We start from the raw sequence: 22,471 nt of genomic DNA, 5'->3' as shown, positions 1-22,471 counted from the left end.
CCTTCTTCACCCAGGAAATGGAAAACTACAGCTACCTGTTTCTCAGATCCTTTGCAGATATATAAAATTCTGTAAGTCTCTGTGGTTTGGGTGTGGTCCACCCAGCGCTGAGAAGACCAGTATTCATGAAGTAATTGATTCCAAAACACCAATACGCCTCCTGGGCTGCCCCTAGCTTCTGTATGCTTTCTCATTCCACAACTGCAGGGTTGTGCCCTGCCCCCACCCCTGCCCCAAAAGCATGGAAGAGATGAGCTTTCAACTGGACAAATGAGAAAACAGAGGCTCTGGGAGCACTGATTCAACCAAAGCTGCAAAATAAACCAGGAGAAGAACCCAAGACCCCAGATACAGAGGTCAAAGCAGCACTGTATCCACAAGCCACACTTCCCCAACTTTCATGAGATCCCCCTCACCCCCCATTCCCAGCACATGTTTATCAACATCTTCGACACACTTATGGAGGACCTGCTACTTCTACGCACCGTGCTCGGCACCAGGGACATAGAAATGCATTCGACGCAGTCCTTGTCCCCAAATCGTTCATAGATCAACGGAGGAGAAAGGCACAGTCTCACAGACATATAAATGGCAGAATCTATCACACAGTTATAAGTGGTAAAACAGAGGTAGGAACCAAGGAATGACAGTAGCAGGGAAGAAGGATTATCTTTACAGGGAGAGTCTGGAAAAGTCTCCAAAGAAGTCAAAGCCCACACTTAAAAGACTAATAGAAATTTACAAGGTAGATAAGGCCAGGGCACTGGGCGTTATAGATAAAGGGAACAATGCATGCCAAGACGTAAAGGCTAGAGGAAGGCATTTTGGCAATCCAAAGTCATTCTCTGTGACTTAAGGCATAAAGTTCATAATGAAAAATATCAAGAAACCAAGCTAGAGGGGTATGTGGGCACCGGATCAGGAAGGGACCTTCTGCTGGGCTAAGAATAAGCCTTGCATTGTTTAGCTAAGGGGCTGGGGCAGGGAATCAGCATGTCATCCCCAGCCTGTGTTAGCCTCCTTAATACGAACACTTACAGACAGAGGAAGCTATCTGACAGAAAAATGGCCAAGGAAATCTCTCTGTGGCAAGTCTAGGTTTAATGGTCTCTCTTTCCCCATAAAGACTTGAAATCTATTCTACTTCAAGATGTAACAGTGTGAGCTTCTCTTCTTCTCCAGAGTTAGACTGCTTCAGTAGATGGACTGAGCACTCAACTTGCCTTTTTTGTTCTCAGTGTTAAGCCCTGAAGCAGGATGGCGTCTTTGCTCAGCCAATGTACAGAGGCAGAACAGAAGGTTCCAAGTCAAGAACACCTGCTTTCTTCCTGCCTAGCCCTGGGAAAAATATGAGTTTCATGTTCAAAAGAAATATGAGTCACAATCCTTGTCCACAAGGGGTTTACAAAGTAGCCTAGATGGCAAGACAGAAATAAGAATGATCTATACAGAACACAATATTATAATAGCATTATTTGCTTACATAGTAAAGCACCAACTTGGGTCACATGTATAATTAGAAAAAAGGGCAATAATGCTAAGGTACCAACTGTACAAGCAACAAGTCCTAAAAGAGTTAGAGAAGGAGAAGATCAATATTGACTGGTATTATCAAAGGTCACTATTATTAATACTCCCCCTGTTTGGCATTTAATAGATGTTTCTTTTGGCCAAGCTTAATCCTTAGAAGGGAAACCTAGGCAGGAGCTTCTGACAGGCCACAATTATCTACTCCCCATTCATTCCTTTGCCAGTCCCCTTGTATAAACACTGTGATTTTCCACAGCCTACTGTGCCCACAAGACAGTTCCCAAATGGTAACCCTGTGCTTTTCACCTTCCTCTGCTGTGGGATGTTGGAGGGGCCCAGACCAGTAATAATGACTAACCCCCACGCTCCATAATCCAGATCTACGATCAGATCTTAACAAGCAAAAATGGACCAACTGGTCAACCAAACTTTCCAAGGTTAGGGAATTCTAAATGAAATTCCTAGGGTCGTGAACAGAGAGATGTTTTTACAAATGTTGACCAGCCCACTTCTGCCTTTTATATTCTTGCTCCTTATTTCACCCCATCTTCCCCACAGGCATCTCAAGTTTTATCAGATTTTCTATAGGCAACTTATCCCAAGAAAGGGTTTTCCAACCACGCAAGCCACCTAACACCCAAAATGCAAGTCAGTACTCAGGCACCTAGAAAGAGAAAATAAAGCAAAACTGCGCAAGGGGAAAGGAAATCCTTATCATGATATACTCTACCTCTACCATAAATTGTTCCAAGAAGGAATTTTCTTCAAATGGCTCTGTCTTCAACCGATCTGTAATAAGAAGGGATACAGAAAAGAAATATTAGTCTTAGGATGAGTTTCCTGCCTGTGAGAAGGAAAAGAAACAGAGCCCAAGATTTCTGGGGAGGGAGCACACACACGTGCAATACCCAGAGTCCAGTGGGAGAAGGGATGAAAGTATGTGAGCGAACAGGAGGCGGAGGAGAGGGCGATCCACAACACAGGACATGTCCAGTGGCATGTACACTCTAGGTGTTCTTCCTGCCACAAAGACGAAGGTCGAACTGCATTTTTTTTTTAAATATTTTATTTATTTGACAGAGAGAAATCACAACTAGGCAGAGAGGCAGGCAGAGAGAGAGGAGGAAGCAGGCTCCCTGCGGAGCAGAGAGCCTGATGCGGGGCTCGATCCCAGGACCCTGGGATCATGACCCAAGCCGAAGGCAGAGGCTTTAACCCACTGAGCCACCCAGGCGCCCCTCGAACTGCATTCTTATTCTGAAGCTAGAACTATGCTTCAGAAGGTCCCAAGTGTATGTTGCCCGCCCCCTCCCCCCAGTTTTATACAGCTGTTGGCCCTTTCCCAAGGTCTGTCCTTGCCATTGCCCAGGGCAGGGCTGTATGTGTTACAGCATCTATGGGTCACTTGGGTGCCAGTCGGGTCCTTGAGGCAGAGAGAAGTGTCACTGGCATCAAGTCTCCAGTTACGGTCAGGACCCAGGACCCCACCTCCTCGGGGAAGCACCCCTCTAATGCAGATGCCTCTCCCCTTTCCTGAGTCCCTTTGACCATCTGTCCCACTCCCCACCCAACACCCCCAAAGAATGCCCTCTCACCTCGGCTCAGCACAGCCCCACTCTCCTGGTAGTCCTGGATCTCTAGATCTTTCGTACGAAGCATGATTGCTAGCTCCCTCACTTGGCACTGCAAGGCCAGACTCATGCCCATGAGAGGACGAATCAGATGCTGGGAGACCTTTCATGCAAGAGATATCAATCAGCCAACAGGCAATAGAGTTTTCCCCACTATATTAGGAACTAGAAAAATACTGCAAAATAAATGTTTTCACAGGAACTTACCATTTCATAAGCAAGCAACCCATTGGCATGACTGTAATAATACAATAACAAAATAGGTAGGTGAAAGAAGTTCAAGGGTTTTCTCTGTAGCCTAGATAAAAGGGTGGGAAGAATGGAGGAGAACACGTGGAGAGGCAGCCTGGGGTGGTGATTTTAAAAGGTTGGTAAGAGAAAGGTGTTGCTTCAACTCTCCACAGAGACTGAGAGATAAAAGTCGAAGATCCAAGTAGAACTTCAGGAAAGTAGGCGTGGCTAAAATAGAGTGTGCTAGCTGGAACATAACAGAAGACAAAAAGCAACAGACGGTAGAGAGCCTTGGAATCAGTCTCAAGATTAGACCCAGATACTGATTACGAGCCATTTCAGGGCTGACGAGAGCCCAGAATGAGCCCAGAGTTTCACTCTGCTCCCAGGAAGGCCACAAAGTCTGAGATCATCGTGACAGAAGCCAGCCAGTCCCTGAGAGGCCAGCCTGGGAAGGAAGAAACTCGCCAGCACACCTTGCTCCTAGGTGTCTTCCAAGGTAAGAAGGACACAAGCATGAGCACACCGTTGTGCCATTGGGACTGTGTCCTCACGTAATAATGTATAACTATAGAGAATAATCACTTAATCCACCCGCACAAGGTGTCCACTAACCTGAGAAAGAAAAAAGCCTTAGCCAAAGAAACTAACTAGAATCATTAATATCTTTGTGACTAGTAGAGGCTTTGGGGGTCCCTTTCCCTCCTGCCAAGGAGATGAGCCCAAGGAGGCACCAAGAAGAAATGCCCTAGATCAGAGGTCAGCAACTCATTCCGCGTGGGCCAGGGGGTCAATATTTTCAGCTCTGGGGCCCATACAGGCCGTCACAGTGCTCAGCTCCACCGCTGCAGCAGGAAAGCGCCCACAGACAACATGTAATACATGAGGGTGGTGGGTTTCCAATGGAACTTTAGAAAAACAGGCAGCAAGCCAGAGTTGGCCCACTGGCCACAGTCAGCCCACCCCCCACACTTCTCTAAGGACAGAGCACAAGAGAAGAGATTGGGGGAGGTGGGGGTGGTAAGGGTTAGAGCCCACAGCTTCTGCACCAGCACCAGGACCCGACCAATGCAGGGGTACTGATGCAGAGTAGAAGACTGGAAGTCAAATGTAGCTGTAAATATCCATCACTTCTTGCCATCATGCTGCACACCCCAAGCTGGCCCTGGTCCTCAGTTCAGATCCTGAGGATAAGCAGGAAGTACTGCTCAAAATGAGACCAAAGATCTGCTCTGGGAACATTCACCTGCTCCAGACCCAACCCTCTTTCCTAGGAATTGTTTGGTTAGGTTTGGTCCCCTTTGGGGGAGATCAGGAGGAGAAACAGGGGACTCCTCGGATGAAAGCAAGTCAGTGTTTGGAGCAGGGAGCGAAAAGTAATCCCAGTTGGTAACCAAGCAGCATCGCCTTCCCTCTGGTGACAGCCCTCAAATAACAGAAACTCCTTAAGGGGACAACCAGCCTCTCTCTGGGAGCCCACCTTAACAGCCATCTCTTTGAGTGGTGGTAAATCTGACCACATGAAACAGAATGAGAAACAGTTACTAATCAATGTCATGTCTAATTAAACACGGTAAGGCCAGAAGTTATTCATCAGACTCCGATGTCTATATAGCCAAATAAATAAATAAATAACAGTTAAATATTTCAACTTCTCAAATAATTTCACAGAATTGGTTATATCACTCTGAATCACTGGGGTATAACTCATTTCAAAGTTAGATGCCCACTAACACACTAACTTAAAACAGAGATCAGTTAGTTCGGACAAGGCCTGTGGCTGAAGTAATGGGTTTCAAAGCAAATCCACAGAAACTACAAGGAAAAATCTTGAAGCGCTTGGGGAGGTGAGGAGGATTCTCACCCCTTCATTTAAAGACAATGATCTATGAAGGGTTGTGGTTTCACAAATCAATTCAACAAATACCTACTGTGTGCCTAACACATACTGTGACCCCAGGAGGTTTCTGTCCCTGAAGAGTTTACAACAGTTAAGGAGGTCAGGAAGTGTGATGGATAAGGAGGCAGGAGTTTCCAATCTTTTCCAGAGGAAATCTATTTATAACATCCCCCCACATCTGCAGATTTCCCATTGAAATGTAGACAAGCCAGAGGCAGGAGACCCAAATGGCAGTTAGCAATCCCAAGATGAATTCTATCAGGTTTGGATACAGCGACAAGGGCAACAAGACTGGGAATTAGATCTAGATTCTAGCCCTGGCTCTGGGAGCACCCAGATGTGAAAATGGCTTAATCCCAAGCACTCTCAGGGTCCTTAGTTTTTTCAAGAAAAAATAGAGAGTCAGAGTATTTGCTCTCAAAGGGCCACAATAATGCTAAAGTTAAGTAATACTATGTATGGTCTTGTCTTTAATCTAAAAACTCAATTAAAATCAGCAGTAAGGTGAGGACTGGCGTCTCCACTTTACAGATGATGACGCCAAACCTCATAAAAATGCAATGACTTATCCAAGGTAACACAAATAGTCAAAGGGGTGGAGCTGAATGACAAATTCAGTCCTGCAGGCTCCAAAGCCTGTGGGCTCTTCCTGCCACAAAACAAACAAACAAACAAGCAAACAAAAAAAGAAAGAAAACAAAACAAAACAAAACAAAAAAAACCTGAAGCTGTGACTCCTAGAAATTATAAAATGGCCAAATTTGAAAGTCAAAATTTGGAATATCAAGAATTACATTAGGAAAGGAAAGATAACAGCAACACCACCAAAGAAATGACATCTGCTACAAGGAAGAACAGTGAGGAGGAAGAAGGGACGAAGGAAGCTGGCTGGAAGTGGAAAAGGGCTAGAAAGCAGAGTCCTGAGGCTTTAGCCATCCCATGCTGTCCCGCACATCCTGAGAACTTAGCGTGAAACCACCGCCCGCTGTACTCTCCTACTCTCCTGCGTGACTGGTAGGAATTTACATGTGCAATCTCTCTGGAAGACAATCTGGCATTAGAGGACCAAGATTAAAGGTACAAATATTCCCTTTTATTTAAGTTTATTTATTTATTTATTTTAAGATTTTTGATGTATTTATTTGACAGAGAGATCACCAGTAGGCAGAGAGGCAGGCAGGGAGAGAGGGAAGCAGGCTCCCCGCTGAGCAGAGAACCCGATGCGGGACTCCATCCCAGGACCCTGAGATCATGACCTGAGCCGAAGGCAGAGGCTTAACCCACTGAAGCCACCCAGGCGCCCCTAAGTTTATTTATTTATTTAAGCTATCTCTATACCCGATGTGAGGCTCAAACCCATGACCCCAAGATCAAGAGCCACATGTTCTTCCGACCCAGTCAGCCAGGTGCCCCCAAACATTCCTTGTTTCAGCTATTCCACTGCTGGGAATTGACTTGTACATCTACACTTAGGAAAAATAAATTACAAGGAGAGTCACTATGTGTAATAACAAAAGAATGGAAACAACGTAGGTGTCTACCGGTAGCCTGTCAATTAAATACATGTTGATATATTCATCAAATAAAGCTTTCTGTTACCAGTGAAGAATATTAAGGCAGCTTTTCTAAATATGTTACGGTTTCTAAGTTCTATAATTAAGTGAAAAGAGCAAGCTACTGAGCAGTGCGGGTAGCTTGTTGCCATTTATGAAAAGGCACACGTCCGTCCAGATAGGTATTTGATGGTGTAAGTATATATGCATACTCGCGTACATACGAACCTACTTACGGCTTTCTTTAAGAACGGGAATCAGTAGTTGCTGATATCAGTAGTTGCTTTAAAGAAGGAAAATGAGGGACTAGAGAGAAGAGTAGAAGGACCCATTTTCTCACTCTAGACCCTTCTTCGATTCTATTTGAAATGTTTGCCTTTTGCATGAATTGCTCATTGAAAAAAAAAGTGAAATAAAAACTATCACAAGAATGAGTAACAAACAAACAAAAATTAGGACTGTGTGACCTCACGGACACACACACAAGCCCGAAATAGTGTCCGCCTACATCCTTGACGGTGTCCGCTGGCTCTAACATTTTCCCTATAAAGCTTCCTCAGCCTCAGGGGTTTCCCTGGGTTGGCATTCTTTTTTTAATAGTAAGTATTTTATTTTACCTTAAAGTCTAATTGTTCACCAACTACCCAATGGTCTCCCCGTGGCCAGCCAGGACTCATTCCACTCCAAACACTGACGCTTCTTTTCTTATGGCGGCTGCCCAACCAGAGGAATTTGCCTAGAAGGGCTAGTTTTCCTTTTATATATCATTCTCAGTGATAACATCATCATACAAGTGTTCTTTACTTTATTATTTGGGGGGCAAATAAAAAACTACTAGAGCCCATCAGCCTCCTAGCGGAACTACGTCCTTGGTCTCACTATTCTGAATTTCTAGGGCTGCGTGATGCAAAGTGGGACTAGCTGTGGCTGGGACGTCTAGGGCAGCGCAGAGGTGTTGGTCCCAGAACAAGCATTATTGAGGGAACAGCACCTCCTGGTGTTACTTAGAAAAAGTGACGGGTTTTTTGAGCAGAAGATGTATACTAGCACAAGGATGGAAATTTCACAAAAAACTCAATTAAAATCAACAGTTGGATCACTTTGGAGAGACTTCAGTCTCAGCTTTCTACTCTGGAAATGGGACAATACCACTTATTTTGCAGGACAGTCGTGAGGATTCAGTGACAAGAAATGTTCAGAAAGATATCTAATGCTGGTGCATTATCTATCCTGTTGCTGTTAATAAACTATGTTAATAAACTATTAATGAACTATGAATTGTTAATAAACTATGAATTGGATCATGCTAAACCCCTGCTTAAAATTTTTCAGTGAATCTCTGTTGCCTTTAGGATAAAATCCAAACTCATTAGAATCCCCCAAAATCTGGCCACTGCCTACCTCATTTCCCACAACTCCCTGCAGTCAGGAAATTCCCCCACTTGTCCCACACTTACACATCTCCCCACCTCTCAAAATGCCCTAGAATGACCTCTTGATCTTCTCCCAGTTAGTTCCTACTCATCTTCAAAACTCAGCTCAGAAACTATCTCTTCAATGGGGCGCCTGGGTGGCTCCGTTGGCTAAGCGTCTGACTCTTGATTTCAGCTCAGGTTGTGATCTCAGTGTTGTGAGAATCGAGTCCCATGTCGGGCTCCCTGTAGGGCATGGAGCCTGCTTAAGACTCGTTCTCTTGGGGCACCTGGGTGGCTCAGTGGGTTAAAGCCTCTGCCTTCGGCTCAGGTCATGATCTCAGGGTCCTGGGATCGAGCCCCTCATCGGGCTCTCTGCTCAGCGGGGAGCCTGCTTCTCCCTCTCTCTCTGCCTGCCTCTCTGCCTGCTTGTGATCTCTGTCAAATAAATAAATAAAATCTTAAAAAAAAAAAAAAGACTCGTTCTCTCCCTATTCCTCTCCCCCTTCCACCTCCCCTCTCCCCATCACTAAAAAACAAAACAAAAAACCTCTCTTTTCAAGAAGGTTTTTCAGACCTTTAATCATCCTGAGTTTACCTCAATCAAAGAATTTACCATATTTTGACCTATTCCCTGTCTGTCTTCTCACTAGATGATGAACTCTAGGTATAGGCTGTATTGTTTTAGATCTGGACACCCAACAATTAGCCCATAGTAGATGCTTCATAAATATTAAATAAAGTAATGAATAAAGACACCCAATAAAGCAGGTAAACCAAACCTTTGCCTGGTCCCTTTGCAAAGACAGGATGTACCAGTCAAGAATCTGTTTTGCCTTCTGTCTGGTCAAGGAAAGTTTTCCAGTTAAAGAAGAATGTCAAACTCAAAAAAATAAGAGCACCCAAAGAGTCATCTCAAAGCAGCTGGCATTCCCCTCCCCAACTCCACATTTGAATTACACTCACCAGGGAAGGGCTAGCTAGGATGCAGTGGAAATTCCAATAAAAGGGGAGACCTGAGAGTTCACTGCGCGCTCGCAGTATCAGTGCCTCGCCCACGTGGTCACAGACAAAGCTAACTTTGCTGGGGCAAGCAGTGTCCTTCAACAACGGGCGGAGCAGCTCATCCAGATGACAGAGTAAAGCCGCAGGGGGGGCAGTCAGCCGCTTGTTCAGCTCCTAAAAAGACAACACAAGTTGGACAGAGTAAGGGTGCAAAAAGGAAACCAACTTTCCCCTAAGTCCCAGCAAAGGAAAATCTGGCTAAAGTGAAGACAGTGGGCTTGAGAGGAAGGGAAGACAAAAACAGGGGAACAGGAAAGAAGAAAACAAAAACAGAGAGCGACTGGCCTACTTCACCATCCTATCCTGTACTGTATCCAGTGCAAAAATGAACACACAGACAATATGGAAAGATCCTGGGCGGGGGCACCTGAGTGGCTCAGATGGTTAAGCATCTGCCTTGGGTTCGGCTCATGATCCCAGGAACCTGGGACAGATTCCCTCATCGGGCTCGGACCTCGGATGGATTCCCTCATTGGGCTTCCTGCTCAGCGGGGAGTCTGCTTCTGCCTCTCCCCCTCCCTAGTTTTTTCTCTCTCCCCCTAATAAATAAAATAAAATCTTGAAAGAAAGAGAGAGAGAAAGAAAAAGAGAGAGAGAGAGAGAGAGAGAGAAAGATAGATCTCAGGGCTTTAGGTAGAAGGGCAGGACATTGGAATTGTCTCAACCTGATTCCTCATCCCTTGGCAACCTACAGGTCAGCAAGTTGGCTGATGTGAACATACCCTTGACCTTCACTAAGATAGAAATGATATCCACTACCTTCCCACAGCAGAACTTCTCTTCGCGCTTACCTTGGCTCGTTGGCTGACCACACAAGCGTCTGCCTGTTCATGCCACACCTGCTGGAGATCTGAAACCAGCAAGGCATACCCCTGTCTGGTGATATACGCCTTGGCCAGGAGGGAGTTCTCAGCAAGTTGTAGCCGGGCCCACGGCTGCATCAGCAGGCCTTCCTCCAGCTCCTCCATCTGCAGAAGAGTCTGGATTTAGGGAAGTACCCCAGGACACTATAGGCCTGGGGACGGTGGCCCCACACAAACAGTGCTACAGCAAATCAGCCTTGTGAAGGACTCCTCCCTAATAAGACAGAAGGTATACATTTACATCTTACCCCCCACACACACACAACCTCCACCCTATATCCTCCCCCACATATAACCAGCCCACATATAACCTTACTATCTCCTGGCCACTAAAATCTAATTAGAATTTTATTTTATTTTTCAAATTAAGTTCCTAAAGGGCATGAAAATACCTTTCTTCTGTAGTGTTTAAGCCTTGGCTTGTTGGTCTCGGTATTTCTGCTTTCTAACAGGTGGAAACCTAAGTCATCCTTGTCTCTTTATCACGTTCCTAATAAATACACCAACGCTACCCTTTCCCAGAACTTCTAGAAGAGAAGGAATAGTCTTCTATTTTGTCTTACAAAACATCATAAGTCATAAGTGTCATGAGCAGGAAATTCAAATTATTTGATCATTATCTAGAAATGAAACTCTAGGTCTCCGATTTTCAAATACATATATATAATACATACATTATGTAATAATATATAACAATGTATAATAATATATAATATTATATATAGTTATTATGTAATAATTATATAATAATATATAATATAGATAACTAAATATTTATATATACACAGATATATATATTCCCAAAGACAGGGATTCTTAATCTAGAGTCTATGCATGTGAACACTCTGGAATTATAGGCAAAATCTGTGCATACATGCAGATAACCATTTGGGAGGAAGAGGTCCCCAAATTTGTCAAATTCTCAAAGGGATCAATAACACACAAATAAAGAGCTAACAAACTCTATGTCCAGAAGCAAACCAAAAAACCCCAAATCCCACTTTAAGAACCTGGATGACTAAAACGTCATAAAAACAAGGCACACTATTTCCCAGAGATGGAAACAATTAATTAACTTCTGCTTCACTCGTCCCCCATACACCCCTAACCCATCACACCCTAGAACTTCTGGAAACCAACTCTTCTGGTTCAACAACTAAATTTGTAGTCTTAATCTAGTAGATGTTCAGTAACTATGGCTACTATACAGGAATTTCAATCATTTTTCCTGTTGGCGGGGAGTGATACAACTTCTTCACTACTTCAGTCTATAAACACAAAGTGAAGTGAGGGGAGTGCCTTAGAGTATAATGAAAATAGTGAAATTTCCAGGATTTCATTCGCATGATTAACACGGTTCTGTTCCTCCAGTCATTTCCATCACACTCTAAGCCGTGGTTCCTCCAACCATAACTTAGCTTTTGTTGCATGGTCTTGTAACAACACTTAATTTGTGCAGTCAATAGTTGGGTGAAAAGTAAATATATATTGTGATTTTTATTTGCAGCAGCCTCAAAACCTTGCGTTTGGAGGATGGGACGTCAGTCCCTTCCCACGTGCTGGTCCCACAGGGAGGGGATCTTGGAATGATTAAGCTCGCCCTCACTAGAGTTCCACGTTGCAAAAGGTCACAAATGCAAGTGAACAAGTGAAGCCGCCAAGCCCTTCTGTCCTCTGTATGCGCTCTGCAATACGTCTTGTAAGAGTGCCCCAAATTGGGTTGATTATCCCAGCCCATCGCTTCGGAAAGCCTGAGAGCTCAAAACCCTCAAACTGCATGATTGTTTTTTGTCCTGTTCGGGGCAGGAATTTAAAATGTGCTCAGGATCAGGCCCCATAGGAAGGTCTAAAACATTCAGCACCAGACCTGGTGTCGCCTGCTCCCACAAAGCGCGTCCTGTTGAGTCCAAGACCACTGTACCTCATTTTTCCCCCTTCAAGGCCGGCTTTAACTGTTATGTTAACTAGATTCGCCCGTTCATTATTCTTGAATGAAGCGGGAGAGCGTCGAGGGCCAACATGAGGTCGCCCGAGAACCCGGGTCTGCACGGAGTCCCGCCCCTCGGCAGAGCTCCTCTCTCGGCGCAGTTCCCCCGTCATCCTGCAGAGGGCAGCAAGGCCCCAGCGACCGTCTGGACGGGGCCACGCCCCGGCCCTCTGGTGGGGACCAACCCTCGCTCGCTTTACCGCAGCCCCACCCCAGGAGCCCCGCCTGGCGGCGTAGTTTCCATCCGGCCTCGCTGCGAGGGCCTTCGCCAGCACCGGCCGCACCGAGACGCGGCTCCGGGCCCCTCGAGGGTAACAAGGCCGACCACCAGTCCCTTTGCAGCACCGTGGAGCCCACCACCTAGTAGCTTCACAAACCCCGCCTCGCCGCCGGAAGGCGGGCTGCGCACGCGCGGCGCACGCGCCCCGCCCACCCCCGGAGGCCTGCCGCGGCTCTCAAGCCGAGCGCGCGTCCCCGCCCGCTCGCCCGCGCGCAGGGTCCCCGGGGCCCCTCGCGGCCCGGCGCCGGGCAGAGTTCCGGCCCCGGTTCGAAACCCGCTCCACCTACCGTGAGGGGCCGCGAGAGCTCCAGCCCACCCCGCGGCGGGCTGGCCCGCGCAACCGAAAGGCCTAGGGTAGAGGCCTTTCGGGACAGAGGGGCGGAGCCCGGGCCCGACGTGGGCGGGGCATCTGGGCCCTCGGAGCGGTCGGACCGACCTCTCAGAGCTGGGGGTCCGCCGCGCCCTAGGGGAGCCGGAACAGGGCTGGGCGACCCGCTGCTATAGGTACATGAGGTGGTGGTGGGCGCCCCTCTAAGTCGCGCTGGCGGAGTAAAAAGAATGCCAGAGGAGATGCGGGAGAGGGGTGTCTGGATTTGGACTTGTCAGTAAACTAAGATCACTTCCCTCCCCTACCTGTGCAACCGCTTGTTTCGTTTTAAATCTAATGAGGGGCGCCTGCCTAGTTCCGTCGGTTAGGCGGCCGCCTTCAGCTCAGGTCAGGATCTGAGGTTCCTGGGATCCAGCCCCGCGGATCCTTGCTCAGCGGGGAGTCTGCTTTTCCCTTTCCCTCTGCCCTTCCCCCCACCGTAGATAGATGGATCGACAGATAGATATTTTAAAAATAAATAAAATAAGGAGGTTAAACTTCACTAGATAATCTCTCTGGTCTTCACCAGCACTCGAATCGTTTCAGAGAGGATCCTTCTTAAATGCATAAATCCCGTGGTCTGACCTCATCCTTTTTCCTGTCTTCATTTCTCCTTCCTTTTAGCCCCATATTTATGCTCCATCGCCACGGAGAAACTTGAAATCCCTCAACTCATTTTCTGCTTTGCACAATTTATGGTTTTGCTCCAACTGGATACCTGAGCTTGAAATACTCTCCCCGCCCACTTTAAACGAGCAAAAATCCTCCTCCCGTCAAGGCCTCCCTTGGCGCTGCTTTTTTCGGAAAGCCTGTGTTTGCCACTATCCACAATGAGAATTAATTTTTTCTTCCTTTTGGCTTCCATAACATTGTTTTAATCTTTATTATAGGCCACCTTTACCTTAGATTTTAGTAATTACATAGGGCTTTATAATGATAGGTTCCTTAAGAGGGCAGGGACCCTATGTTATCCGTATCTGTAGTTCCAGAACCTTGCACATGGAAGGCCTTCAATAAATATTTGTTAAGTGAATGCTGGGGTTTGACCAAAGATAGTTCAGATGCAGAATCTCATTCATTCGATCACAGCCCACTAAACCGTGGCCCTTGACTGGAACGTGGAACAGTTGGGCCTAATTAATTTTTGTTGTTGTTGTTAGGCCTAATTAAGAAAAGGAAAGGCAACACACATATTGGGAAATGAGACCTTTAGGTGGGCCCATTTCTCATACACACACACACACATGCGCGAACACGCACCTTCTTCCTAGGACAAATTAGAACTTGGGAGCTGACTCTCCAGCAAGCTGGGAGATACGGTAAACTAACCAGGGCAGAAGTAGGACTCCGGGTAATCACTGGGACCCAAGTTCTCTGCTAGACTCAGGACACTGCTCCGCAAAGCCAGGCAACAAATCAGCTGTCTCTCCTGGCTCAGAGGGCCCTCCTTCCTCATTCCCATCGTCTTCAGGCATCGGGCAGAGGCAACGGAGGGGCTGGGGGATACAGATACGCAAGTTTTGGGTGGGGAAAGGAAGCTCATACTCTTTGGCAGCCTTCTCTCTGGACTTCTGAGGCAGCTGAGCCTCTTGGGCAGTGAAAGGAGATTGCTGCCCTTGACCTAGGCCTCGCTCAAGCCTTGTGCCTGCAAAAGAAAGGTTTGTCAGGCTATTGCCCTACCCAGGGAGTGAGAACATCCTGGCTCCTCCCCGCTGTGCTGGGGCCTGGCCTCAACTTACCAGGAATGGTGTTCTCTAAAAGGAAGCCCAAGAATCCTGCCAGGAAGATGGGCTCTGTGAGCACGGAGCGCAGTAACACGTCCAAGGGGCTCCAGCCTATAGAGGATTGGGGCCAGGCAGGAGGGGAACTCTGATCCTGTGCAGGGTCAATGAGTCTTATATTCCTAGACCTAAGTCTAAGTCTTGAGCTAAGGACAGGTCTTTCTGAACTGTTATCCCATCTTCCTTCACCTTTGTCCCCCTATTCTCTATTTCCCCCACCCAGGCCCTTCCCACAAGTTCCCAGCCCATCATCCTGTCTTCTGAGTATCCACATGCCCTTGTTTGGTATTAGAAGCCCCAGCCATTGGGGTGCTGGGGTGGTTCAGTTGTTTAAGTGGCCGACGCTTAGTTTCAGCTCAAGTCATGATCTCAGGGTCCTGGGATCAAGCCCTCATCAGGCTCCCTGCTCTGCTTGAGAATCTCTCTCTCTCTCTCCCTCTCTGCCCCTCCCCCCACTAGCACCCTCTGTCTCTAAAAGAAAAATAAATCTTTAAAATAAATAAATAAATAAATAAAAGCCCCAACCTTACTTTCCGCTGTTGTTGTTGTTGTTAAGATTTTATTTACTTGAGAGAGAGATCGCACACAAGCAGGCAGAGGGGCAGAGGGAGAGGAGGAAACAGACTTGCTGCTGAGCAGGGAGCCCAATGTGGGGATCGATCCCAGGGTACTGGGATCATGACTTGAGCCAAAGGCAGACACTTAACCAATTGAGCCACCCAGAAACCCCCTACTTCCCACTTCTTACCTTCTATGCTCTAGCTGGTTTTCTGAACCTCAGTTCTACTGACATTTTGGACCAGATAATTCTTTGAGGGGGCCTGTCCTGTGCCTTGTGGAACCCTTCTAGCCACTAAATACCAATAACAATCCCCTCTTCTGTTTGTAAGAACCAAAAATGTCTCTGGATATTGCTGAATATTCCCTGTGGGGCAAAATCCTCCTCAGTTGATTGCCACTGCTATTGGCTAGGCTGCATTATCAGACTGAGGTATTTGCTGCTCCCCGGAAATACCATAGGACTTCCTACTTCTAAGTCGTTTTTTATGATGGCTCCCCCACCGGAAATGAGCTTCCTCTCACTAAATATGTTCAAATCAAACCAGCTCAATGTTACTTTCTCCATAAAATTTAACTTGGATCATCTCAAACAGAAACTATCTCTCTTGCCGCCGAGCAACCCAGCTCCTTATCTGAACCTTTCCTGTTATGTCTGCACATGTCTTCTTTCTTTCACTGGACTGTAACATCTGGAGGCACCTCGTATCCTAAGGGGGTAGTCTGGTGCGCAATAAATATTTCTTAAGCAAATGGATGAACTATTTACACCAAAGCCCAGAAAAGGGTGTGGGACCTGGAGTCCGGAGAGCTCCAAGCCTCCAGCTCTTGCTTTCCCAATCCCATCCAATTCCCCTTCCCATCCCTCTCCTTTCTCCCACCTGTGCTCAGTAGAACCGGGGCCTCTCGAAGCCATCTTGGCAGCAGCAGGGCCATGAAGATGGAAAAGCCAACGATGAAGACATTCCGCCCAGAGTCAATGTCAGCCAGGTGGAAGGTGGAGAATCCAGCAGACAGAACCACGGCCTGGGTCACCCCAAGCACCCCACCTGTCTCGTAGGGAAGTAGTTAAGGGGGTTGGGAAGGGCTGGAATAGCAAAGAGGATTGCAGGGTGGGGCAGGTGGTGATGGAGATGGACGACCAAAAGGCCATTTTCCAATGATGCCACAAGCCCGGTCAAGAGGTCAAGATGTTGGGTGGGAGAAAATGAGGGCAGGCGACCCACACAGCTATCAATATGTCAGGGGGTGCTATTCGGAAAGAGAGGGGGCCAGCCACAACCAGCCAGTTGGGCTGTCCTGGGGGTGGGGTGAGTGCTGGTTCAATACCAGGCCTGCTGATACATCCACTCACCAAGCACAGGCAGTGGGATGGCGGTGAGGAACTGGGCCAGCCTCGGGGAGAGCCCAAGCCCCACGCAGAACAGCCCCACCAAGTACACCACTCTCCGAGAGCCAGCCTAGGTGAAGAAGAGATGCCAGAAAACACCACCTCTTCCTCGGCTCTCCAAGGGTTTTGCCCAGCTGGCGCATTCTCATCATTTGGATCCCAACTCAAATGTGACCCTTCCAGGAAGCACTCTACCTGAAGGCTTCTCCTTTTCTCAACCACTATCCCACTACTACCCTGCTTTGCTTTCTTTTTCTTTTTAAAATATTTTATTTTTAACTTTTATCTGCTTTGTTTTCTTGATAAGACTTATCACTCTGGAATTATCTTACTTTTTTCCTTTTTTTAAAAAAAGATTTTATGGGGGTGCCTGGGTGGCTCAGTGGGTTAAAGCCTCTGCCTTCGGCTCAGGTCATGATCCCGGGGTCCTGGGATCGAGCCCCGCGTCGGGCTCTCTGCTCGGCGGGGAGCCTGCTTCCCTTCCTCTCTCTCTGGCTGCCTCTCTGCCTACCTGTGATCTCTGTCTGTCAAATAAATAAATAAAATCTTTTTTAAAAATCTTTTTTAAAAAATTTTTTTAAAAATTTTTAAAGATTTTTTAAAAAATCTTTTTTAAAGATTTTTTTTAAAAAAGATTTTATGTATTTATTTGTCAGAGAGAGAGAGAGTACACAAGCAGGGGGAGCAGCAGGCAGAGAGAGAAGCAGACTCTTCGCTGAACAGGGAGCCTGATGCTGGACTCAGTCCAAGACCTGAACTGAAGACAGACGCTTAGCCAACTGAGCCACCCAGGCATCCCTATCTTACTTTGTTCCTTAAATTGTCTGCCTCTCCCCCTCTCAAGTGCCCAAGAGATCAGGGACTTTATATGACTTGATCTCCCCAGACTCCCAGCCTGGGTACAGTGCCTGAGGCATAGAAGGAATTTAGTGGTGACTTAGTGTCTTCCTCCCACTCCTAGCCGCTTACCACTTCTAGGCACCTCCCTAAATGAGATCATTGATATGGAGTTCCTGACAGAACGCTGGACACAGATGGTAACCAGTCAGTGTGAGTTTCCTCCCCTCGCCCACACCTCCAGTTCCCCCACCCCCACCCCCACCCACATACCTGGATAAGACTCACTGTGCCCACGTTGGGGAAGCTGGATGCAGTGCCCATAGGGCTCCCCAACAGTCCAGCCAGCACGCTGCCCAGACCCTCCAAGCTCAGCCCACGACTGCAGGCATGTGGAGGTGGTGATGGCAACTGCAGCAGGCGGCCACACAGGGCATAGCAGCCCAGGGAGCTGGCGGAGGCTGCCAAAGCCATGGAGATGCCCGCAGCCAGAGCCCTGGGTGTCAGCAAGGGCCAGTCCCACTCAGCTGGGGAGGGAGAGAGAGCCACCTTGGGGCCAGACTCAAGTCTGGAGCATCCCCCTGCCTCCAAAGTTCTGTGCCGCAAGAATCCTAGAGAGCCCATTGTTTTTTAAGATAATGTCTTGGGTCAAAGACTCATCCCTTTGCCACGGTCTACAAATCTTCATCGCTCATGGCACTCTGCTTCACTTCCTTCACTCCAGATACACTGGCCTTGTTTCAGGCCCTTGTACTTGCTGTGTGGCTGGCTACCACAGGGCCTTTGCATGTGCTCTTCTCCCTACCTAGAATGCTCTTCTCCCTTGCCTTCACCCTGTTAGCTGTTAGCTGCTCCTTATCTCTCACATCTCAGCTCAAAGATCACTTCCTCAAGAATACTTTTCCTGATCTGTCCAATAAAGTCAGATTCTCCATTATAAGCTGTCATTACACAACATACCTCCCCACTGTGACACGTACCACATGCAATTTCACACTTGCTTGGATGACTAATTAGTATCTGTATTTCCCAGCAGACAGAGCTTCATAAGTATAGGTACTGTGTCTGTTATATTCATCACCATGTCCCCTATCATGTGTCCAGCACAAAATCGGCAATCAACAGACATGTATTAAGTTGACAAATGAATCACATTTGTGCGCAATGCCTCAAAAGCAATATTTATACATAGGTCACCGACCCAAATGCCTGTGGAGGGTGGTGGTAACAAATGAATAAATTGGGCAATTGGGTATCAATAGGGAGTGGTGGGCTTATAGATGTCTCTTAACATGCAACAAAACACCTGTGACGAGGGGCCGGCCCTCCCCCTCAGACTGGCAACTCCTCTCCCCTGCGTGTTTTGAGAAAACACAGGATTTAACTCAAATGAAACTTACTCAATCATGAGTCCGAAGAAATAAACCCTTTATTCGAGTCAGAGAGTGGAGGATGAAGAGGAAACCTACCTGGGTGAGGCAGCCAGACCCACGGCGCCTCAGGGGAGGCAGACAGCTCTGGGGGGATGACGTGCAGACCCAGGAGGGTGGAGACGATCCACACACAGGCCGCTGGCATCAGCACCTGAGCGGCAAGACTGAGATAGGAAAGAGCCCCTCCACCCAGAACCTTCCAAGCCAGCCTTCGAAGGGCAGGCAGAAGCCAAAGGTAGCTGGCTTAGTAAGCATTCTATGCCAATCCTTCTCTCATCAACTGCCCCTCACCAGACCCCCACATACCGAGAGGAGCCGGAAGACGGGAATGGGAGCATGAGGGGAAGAGTTTGAAGCTGGCCTCCAGGGGCAGGGGGGTAACTGGCAGGAGGCCAGGTGCTGAGAACAGACCACCACGAGCAGGATAAGCCTAGGAGAGAGAAGGAGCTTCAGGAGCAAGAGGAAGCAAGCATCCTGTTGGGGAGGAGGGCGGTAATGGAGGTGGGAGTGGTAGAATTCCCTTAAAGGGGTCCCAGAGAAGAGAGGAAGGAGGATACCTTGGTGGGGGGTGGGGGGGTCAGTGGGAGACCAGATGAATCCAGAAAAGGCCCGGGATTCCAAATCCCTGAAGGATCAGCCCTGCTCAGACAGCTGCTGAGTTGGGGAGGAGGACCAGCTGCTCTGCCCACTCCCAGGCCCGCACAACCCACTGGTCATCACCCCATGCCTCTCAGGACTTACGTACAGCAAGGCCAGGCCCCAGTGAGTAGAGCAGAAGAGGGCCACCTCCCTGTGGGCAGAGAAGCCTGCCACCATCAGGCTGGGGGCCAGCACCAGAGGTCCACAGTGGGGGAACAAGTGGCCAGGACCCCCCAAAAGCCCCAGGGTGCCTTGCAGCAGCCCGGATACCACCACAGCCCCAGACACCTAGAGGAGCCAAGAAAAGGACAAAGAGGAAGCCTTCTGCTCAATGGAGTTGACCTCAGCCTGGACTACTACTTCTTCTTCTTCTTCTTTTAATTTAAATGCAATTAACCAACATATAGTACATCATTAGTTTTTGATGTCCTGTTCACTGATTCATTAACTGCATATAACACCCACGGCCCATCACATCATGGTCCCTCCTCCTTAATGCCCATCCCCTAGTTACCCCATCTCCCCAATCCCCCCCCACCACCACCCCTCCTGAAACCCTCAGTTTGTTTCCCAGAGTCAAGAGTCTCTCATGGTTTGTTTCTTCTCATTCAGTTTTCCCTCTATTCCGCTATGGTCCTCCGCGCTATTTCTTATATTCCACATATGAATGAAACCATATTCTCTTTCTTGGCTTGACTTATTTCACTTAGCAGAATCCCCTCAAGTTCCATCCACATAGATGTAAATGGTAGGTATTGGTCCTTTCTGATGTCAGCCTGGACTTCTCATTGAATTCCAAATTCCAGATGTGGGTCCCTGCCTCAGCTCCTTCCCCCAGACCATCTCAGGCCCCACCAACTGGAAACTAGAACCTCCTCCATCCTGGCAATGTGGGCAGTCCTCCTGTTCCCCACCCCCAGGCACTCACCTCTCTGAGAGAAGTGTTCCAGAGCCCCAGGCCATGGCAGCCAGACCCCCCACACAGGCGCAGCACAAGGGAGGCTGGGAAAAGTGGGGGGCATGGAGAAGAGAGAGTAAGTGGGACAGAACACCAGTATTCCACCATCCTAGCTGGGGTTTGGCACAGCTCCAAGACTCCAGAGCCTAGCCATTCCCATCACTGCCCACTCTTCATCCTGCACCCACCTATGTCTGGAGGCTCCGACTGGCAGCCCACCCCACCCTCACCCCTTGCCCTTGCTCTGTGCTCACAGTTTCCAGGTGTCTGGATGGCCAGAGGTAGCTTCTGGCTGGTCAGCACCAGAGCAGGGACAAGGAACTCTAAGGATGGAGCCTGGACAAGAGGGAGCCTGTAGGAACAGCAGCCCTGGCAGGTCTAGAAACGCATGGCAGCCCAAAGAACTTCTCAGGCCTCTCCTACACTCACACGAGTACACACACACCTACACACACACACACACCCCCTCCGCCCCCTTCTCTCTAGGGAGTTCCCCTCACCTGCTGCCTATCCAGACTTGCAGGGTGGTGGACACACCACAGGAAAAGAGGCTGGAGGCCAAGAGCTGAGCAGGGGAGTACGAGAGCTCTCCCGGGGGGAGACGTGGAAGCAGGAGCAGGTGGGAGGCCCAGAGCAGAGAAGCCAGGACCAAGATATGCTGTAGGGGGAGGAATGGGAAGGGTGGTCTTCAGAAAAGAGTTAGAAACACCTATTTCCGGAGGGTTTCTCATGCCACTCCTACTCCCCGCAAATGCCTCTTCAGTCAGAACCAGCTCTTGCACTTCTGCACCTACCTGCAGAGCCAGAAGACAGCTGAGGCCCCAGGGAGGAGGCCCACACTGAGAGGCCCAAGGCTGAGAGGAGGGATTTTGTACAGCAGGCGGTGGCGGTGGCAGTGGCGGCGGCAGCAGCGGGGGAACTAGTGCATTCTGGGGGCCAATGGATTGGAGTTGGATGGGATGGGGGGATGATCGGCTCATGCTGCCCTGCTTGCTTCTTGTCTTGGCTGCCCTGGGCCAGAGTTAAGTAGAGAGTGTAAGAGGTCAGAGTTTGGACAAAGTTAGCTGCCTGGAGTGGGGAGAGGGTGAAAGGGTCAGTGAAGCGGAGCAAAGGGATGAGGGATTTGGGGCAGGACAGGTCCTTTCACCTTTGCCCAGCTCTTGTACAAATTCCATCACCCATTAACTGGGGAGCCACGTTCTGGACCCCTCCCCCCAAGAATCTCCATCTCAATCCAAGCTCTGCAAAGCAGGATAAGGCGGGGGGAGAGGGGGGAAAAGACTTATAAAATATTCCCGGGAGGTTTTTCACTGGAGGTTTTTTTTCACTGGAAACCCTGAAATTTCCAGTGATTTGGAAAGATCACTGCTACTCCAGTTTTCAACCTTTCAGGGCCCAGCCCCCGGGGCTGCCTGGGAAGGAAATGCATGGGTAATATCCGTCCACAGTGCATGGTGACAGTGACCACAACCCCAGATCATTTCCACCCTCAACAGGAAGGAGAAATGAAGGTGATTGATAAGTATTTCCTATGTGAAAGCGGGGGGCCCAGCTGAACAAGGCGGGGATGGAATCCACTGCCCACCCGCTATGTACCATCAACCTGGATGCAGCAGCTATGACGCCAACTGATACTGCTGCTTTCCTGGCCACTGGTGTACCACAAGCTGCGCCACGGCAGGTGACCTGATGTTCCAAAATCATGATCCGGTTCTTGGCAAAGTGCTGCACAAAGCAAAGTCCGGTTTTAATTTACACGTAGGTACATTCCTGACAAATGGAATCTTTCTCAAAATGTGCAAAAACAATTTGGTGTTTACGTGTTAAAAAGGTCTAGGTTCAGATAAACAGGCTTTTCATATAGGTGAGGTCCTGGGGCAGGGGGTCGTTCCAAAGTTGTCTTGGGAATTCTTTGTAAGGGAGGGGCCTGAAGCTTTCCAGGCTGCTCAGCTGAATGCGGGTTGCATCCCTTCAGATGTTTACCTCCATCAAAAACATGCCCCATGTTTCGAAGTACTGTTCCCCTAACGGGCAGTACTACCTGTCCCGGACACCC

The 22,471-nt window shown here is 48.4% G+C and overlaps 2 protein-coding genes across 2 annotated transcripts in view; both read right to left on the bottom strand.

Annotated features, from left to right (window-relative positions):
* The window catches only part of NHEJ1 (non-homologous end joining factor 1), a gene marked incomplete at both ends in the record, with an annotated part of 74,380 nt that extends 64,090 nt beyond the window's left edge, over positions 1-10,290 (bottom strand). The window contains 4 exons of the mRNA XM_080799586.1: positions 2,261-2,319; positions 3,126-3,264; positions 9,224-9,436; positions 10,114-10,290. Of these exons, the coding sequence (XP_080655712.1) occupies positions 2,261-2,319; positions 3,126-3,264; positions 9,224-9,436; positions 10,114-10,290 (588 nt within the window). The remainder of the gene's footprint in view (positions 1-2,260; positions 2,320-3,125; positions 3,265-9,223; positions 9,437-10,113) is intronic.
* Positions 10,291-14,174: 3,884 nt separating this feature from the next.
* SLC23A3 (solute carrier family 23 member 3) lies at positions 14,175-21,395 on the bottom strand (the record flags this gene model as incomplete). Its single annotated transcript, XM_080799301.1, has 12 exons — positions 14,175-14,464; positions 14,559-14,654; positions 16,040-16,207; positions 16,513-16,618; positions 17,659-17,912; positions 18,855-18,969; positions 19,125-19,248; positions 19,564-19,745; positions 20,386-20,459; positions 20,670-20,767; positions 20,916-21,073; positions 21,210-21,395. The coding sequence occupies 12 exons, from the start codon at positions 21,393-21,395 to the stop codon at positions 14,175-14,177; spliced, it is 1,851 nt and encodes a 616-aa protein (XP_080655427.1).
* Positions 21,396-22,471: the final 1,076 nt, after the last annotated feature.

This window comes from Martes martes (genome assembly GCF_963455335.1).
Source record: "Martes martes genome assembly, chromosome: 3".
Lineage (NCBI taxonomy): Eukaryota > Metazoa > Chordata > Mammalia > Carnivora > Mustelidae > Martes > Martes martes.
The sequence above is the reverse complement of the archived record's forward strand: the minus strand, read 5'-3'. Positions and strand labels throughout refer to the sequence as shown.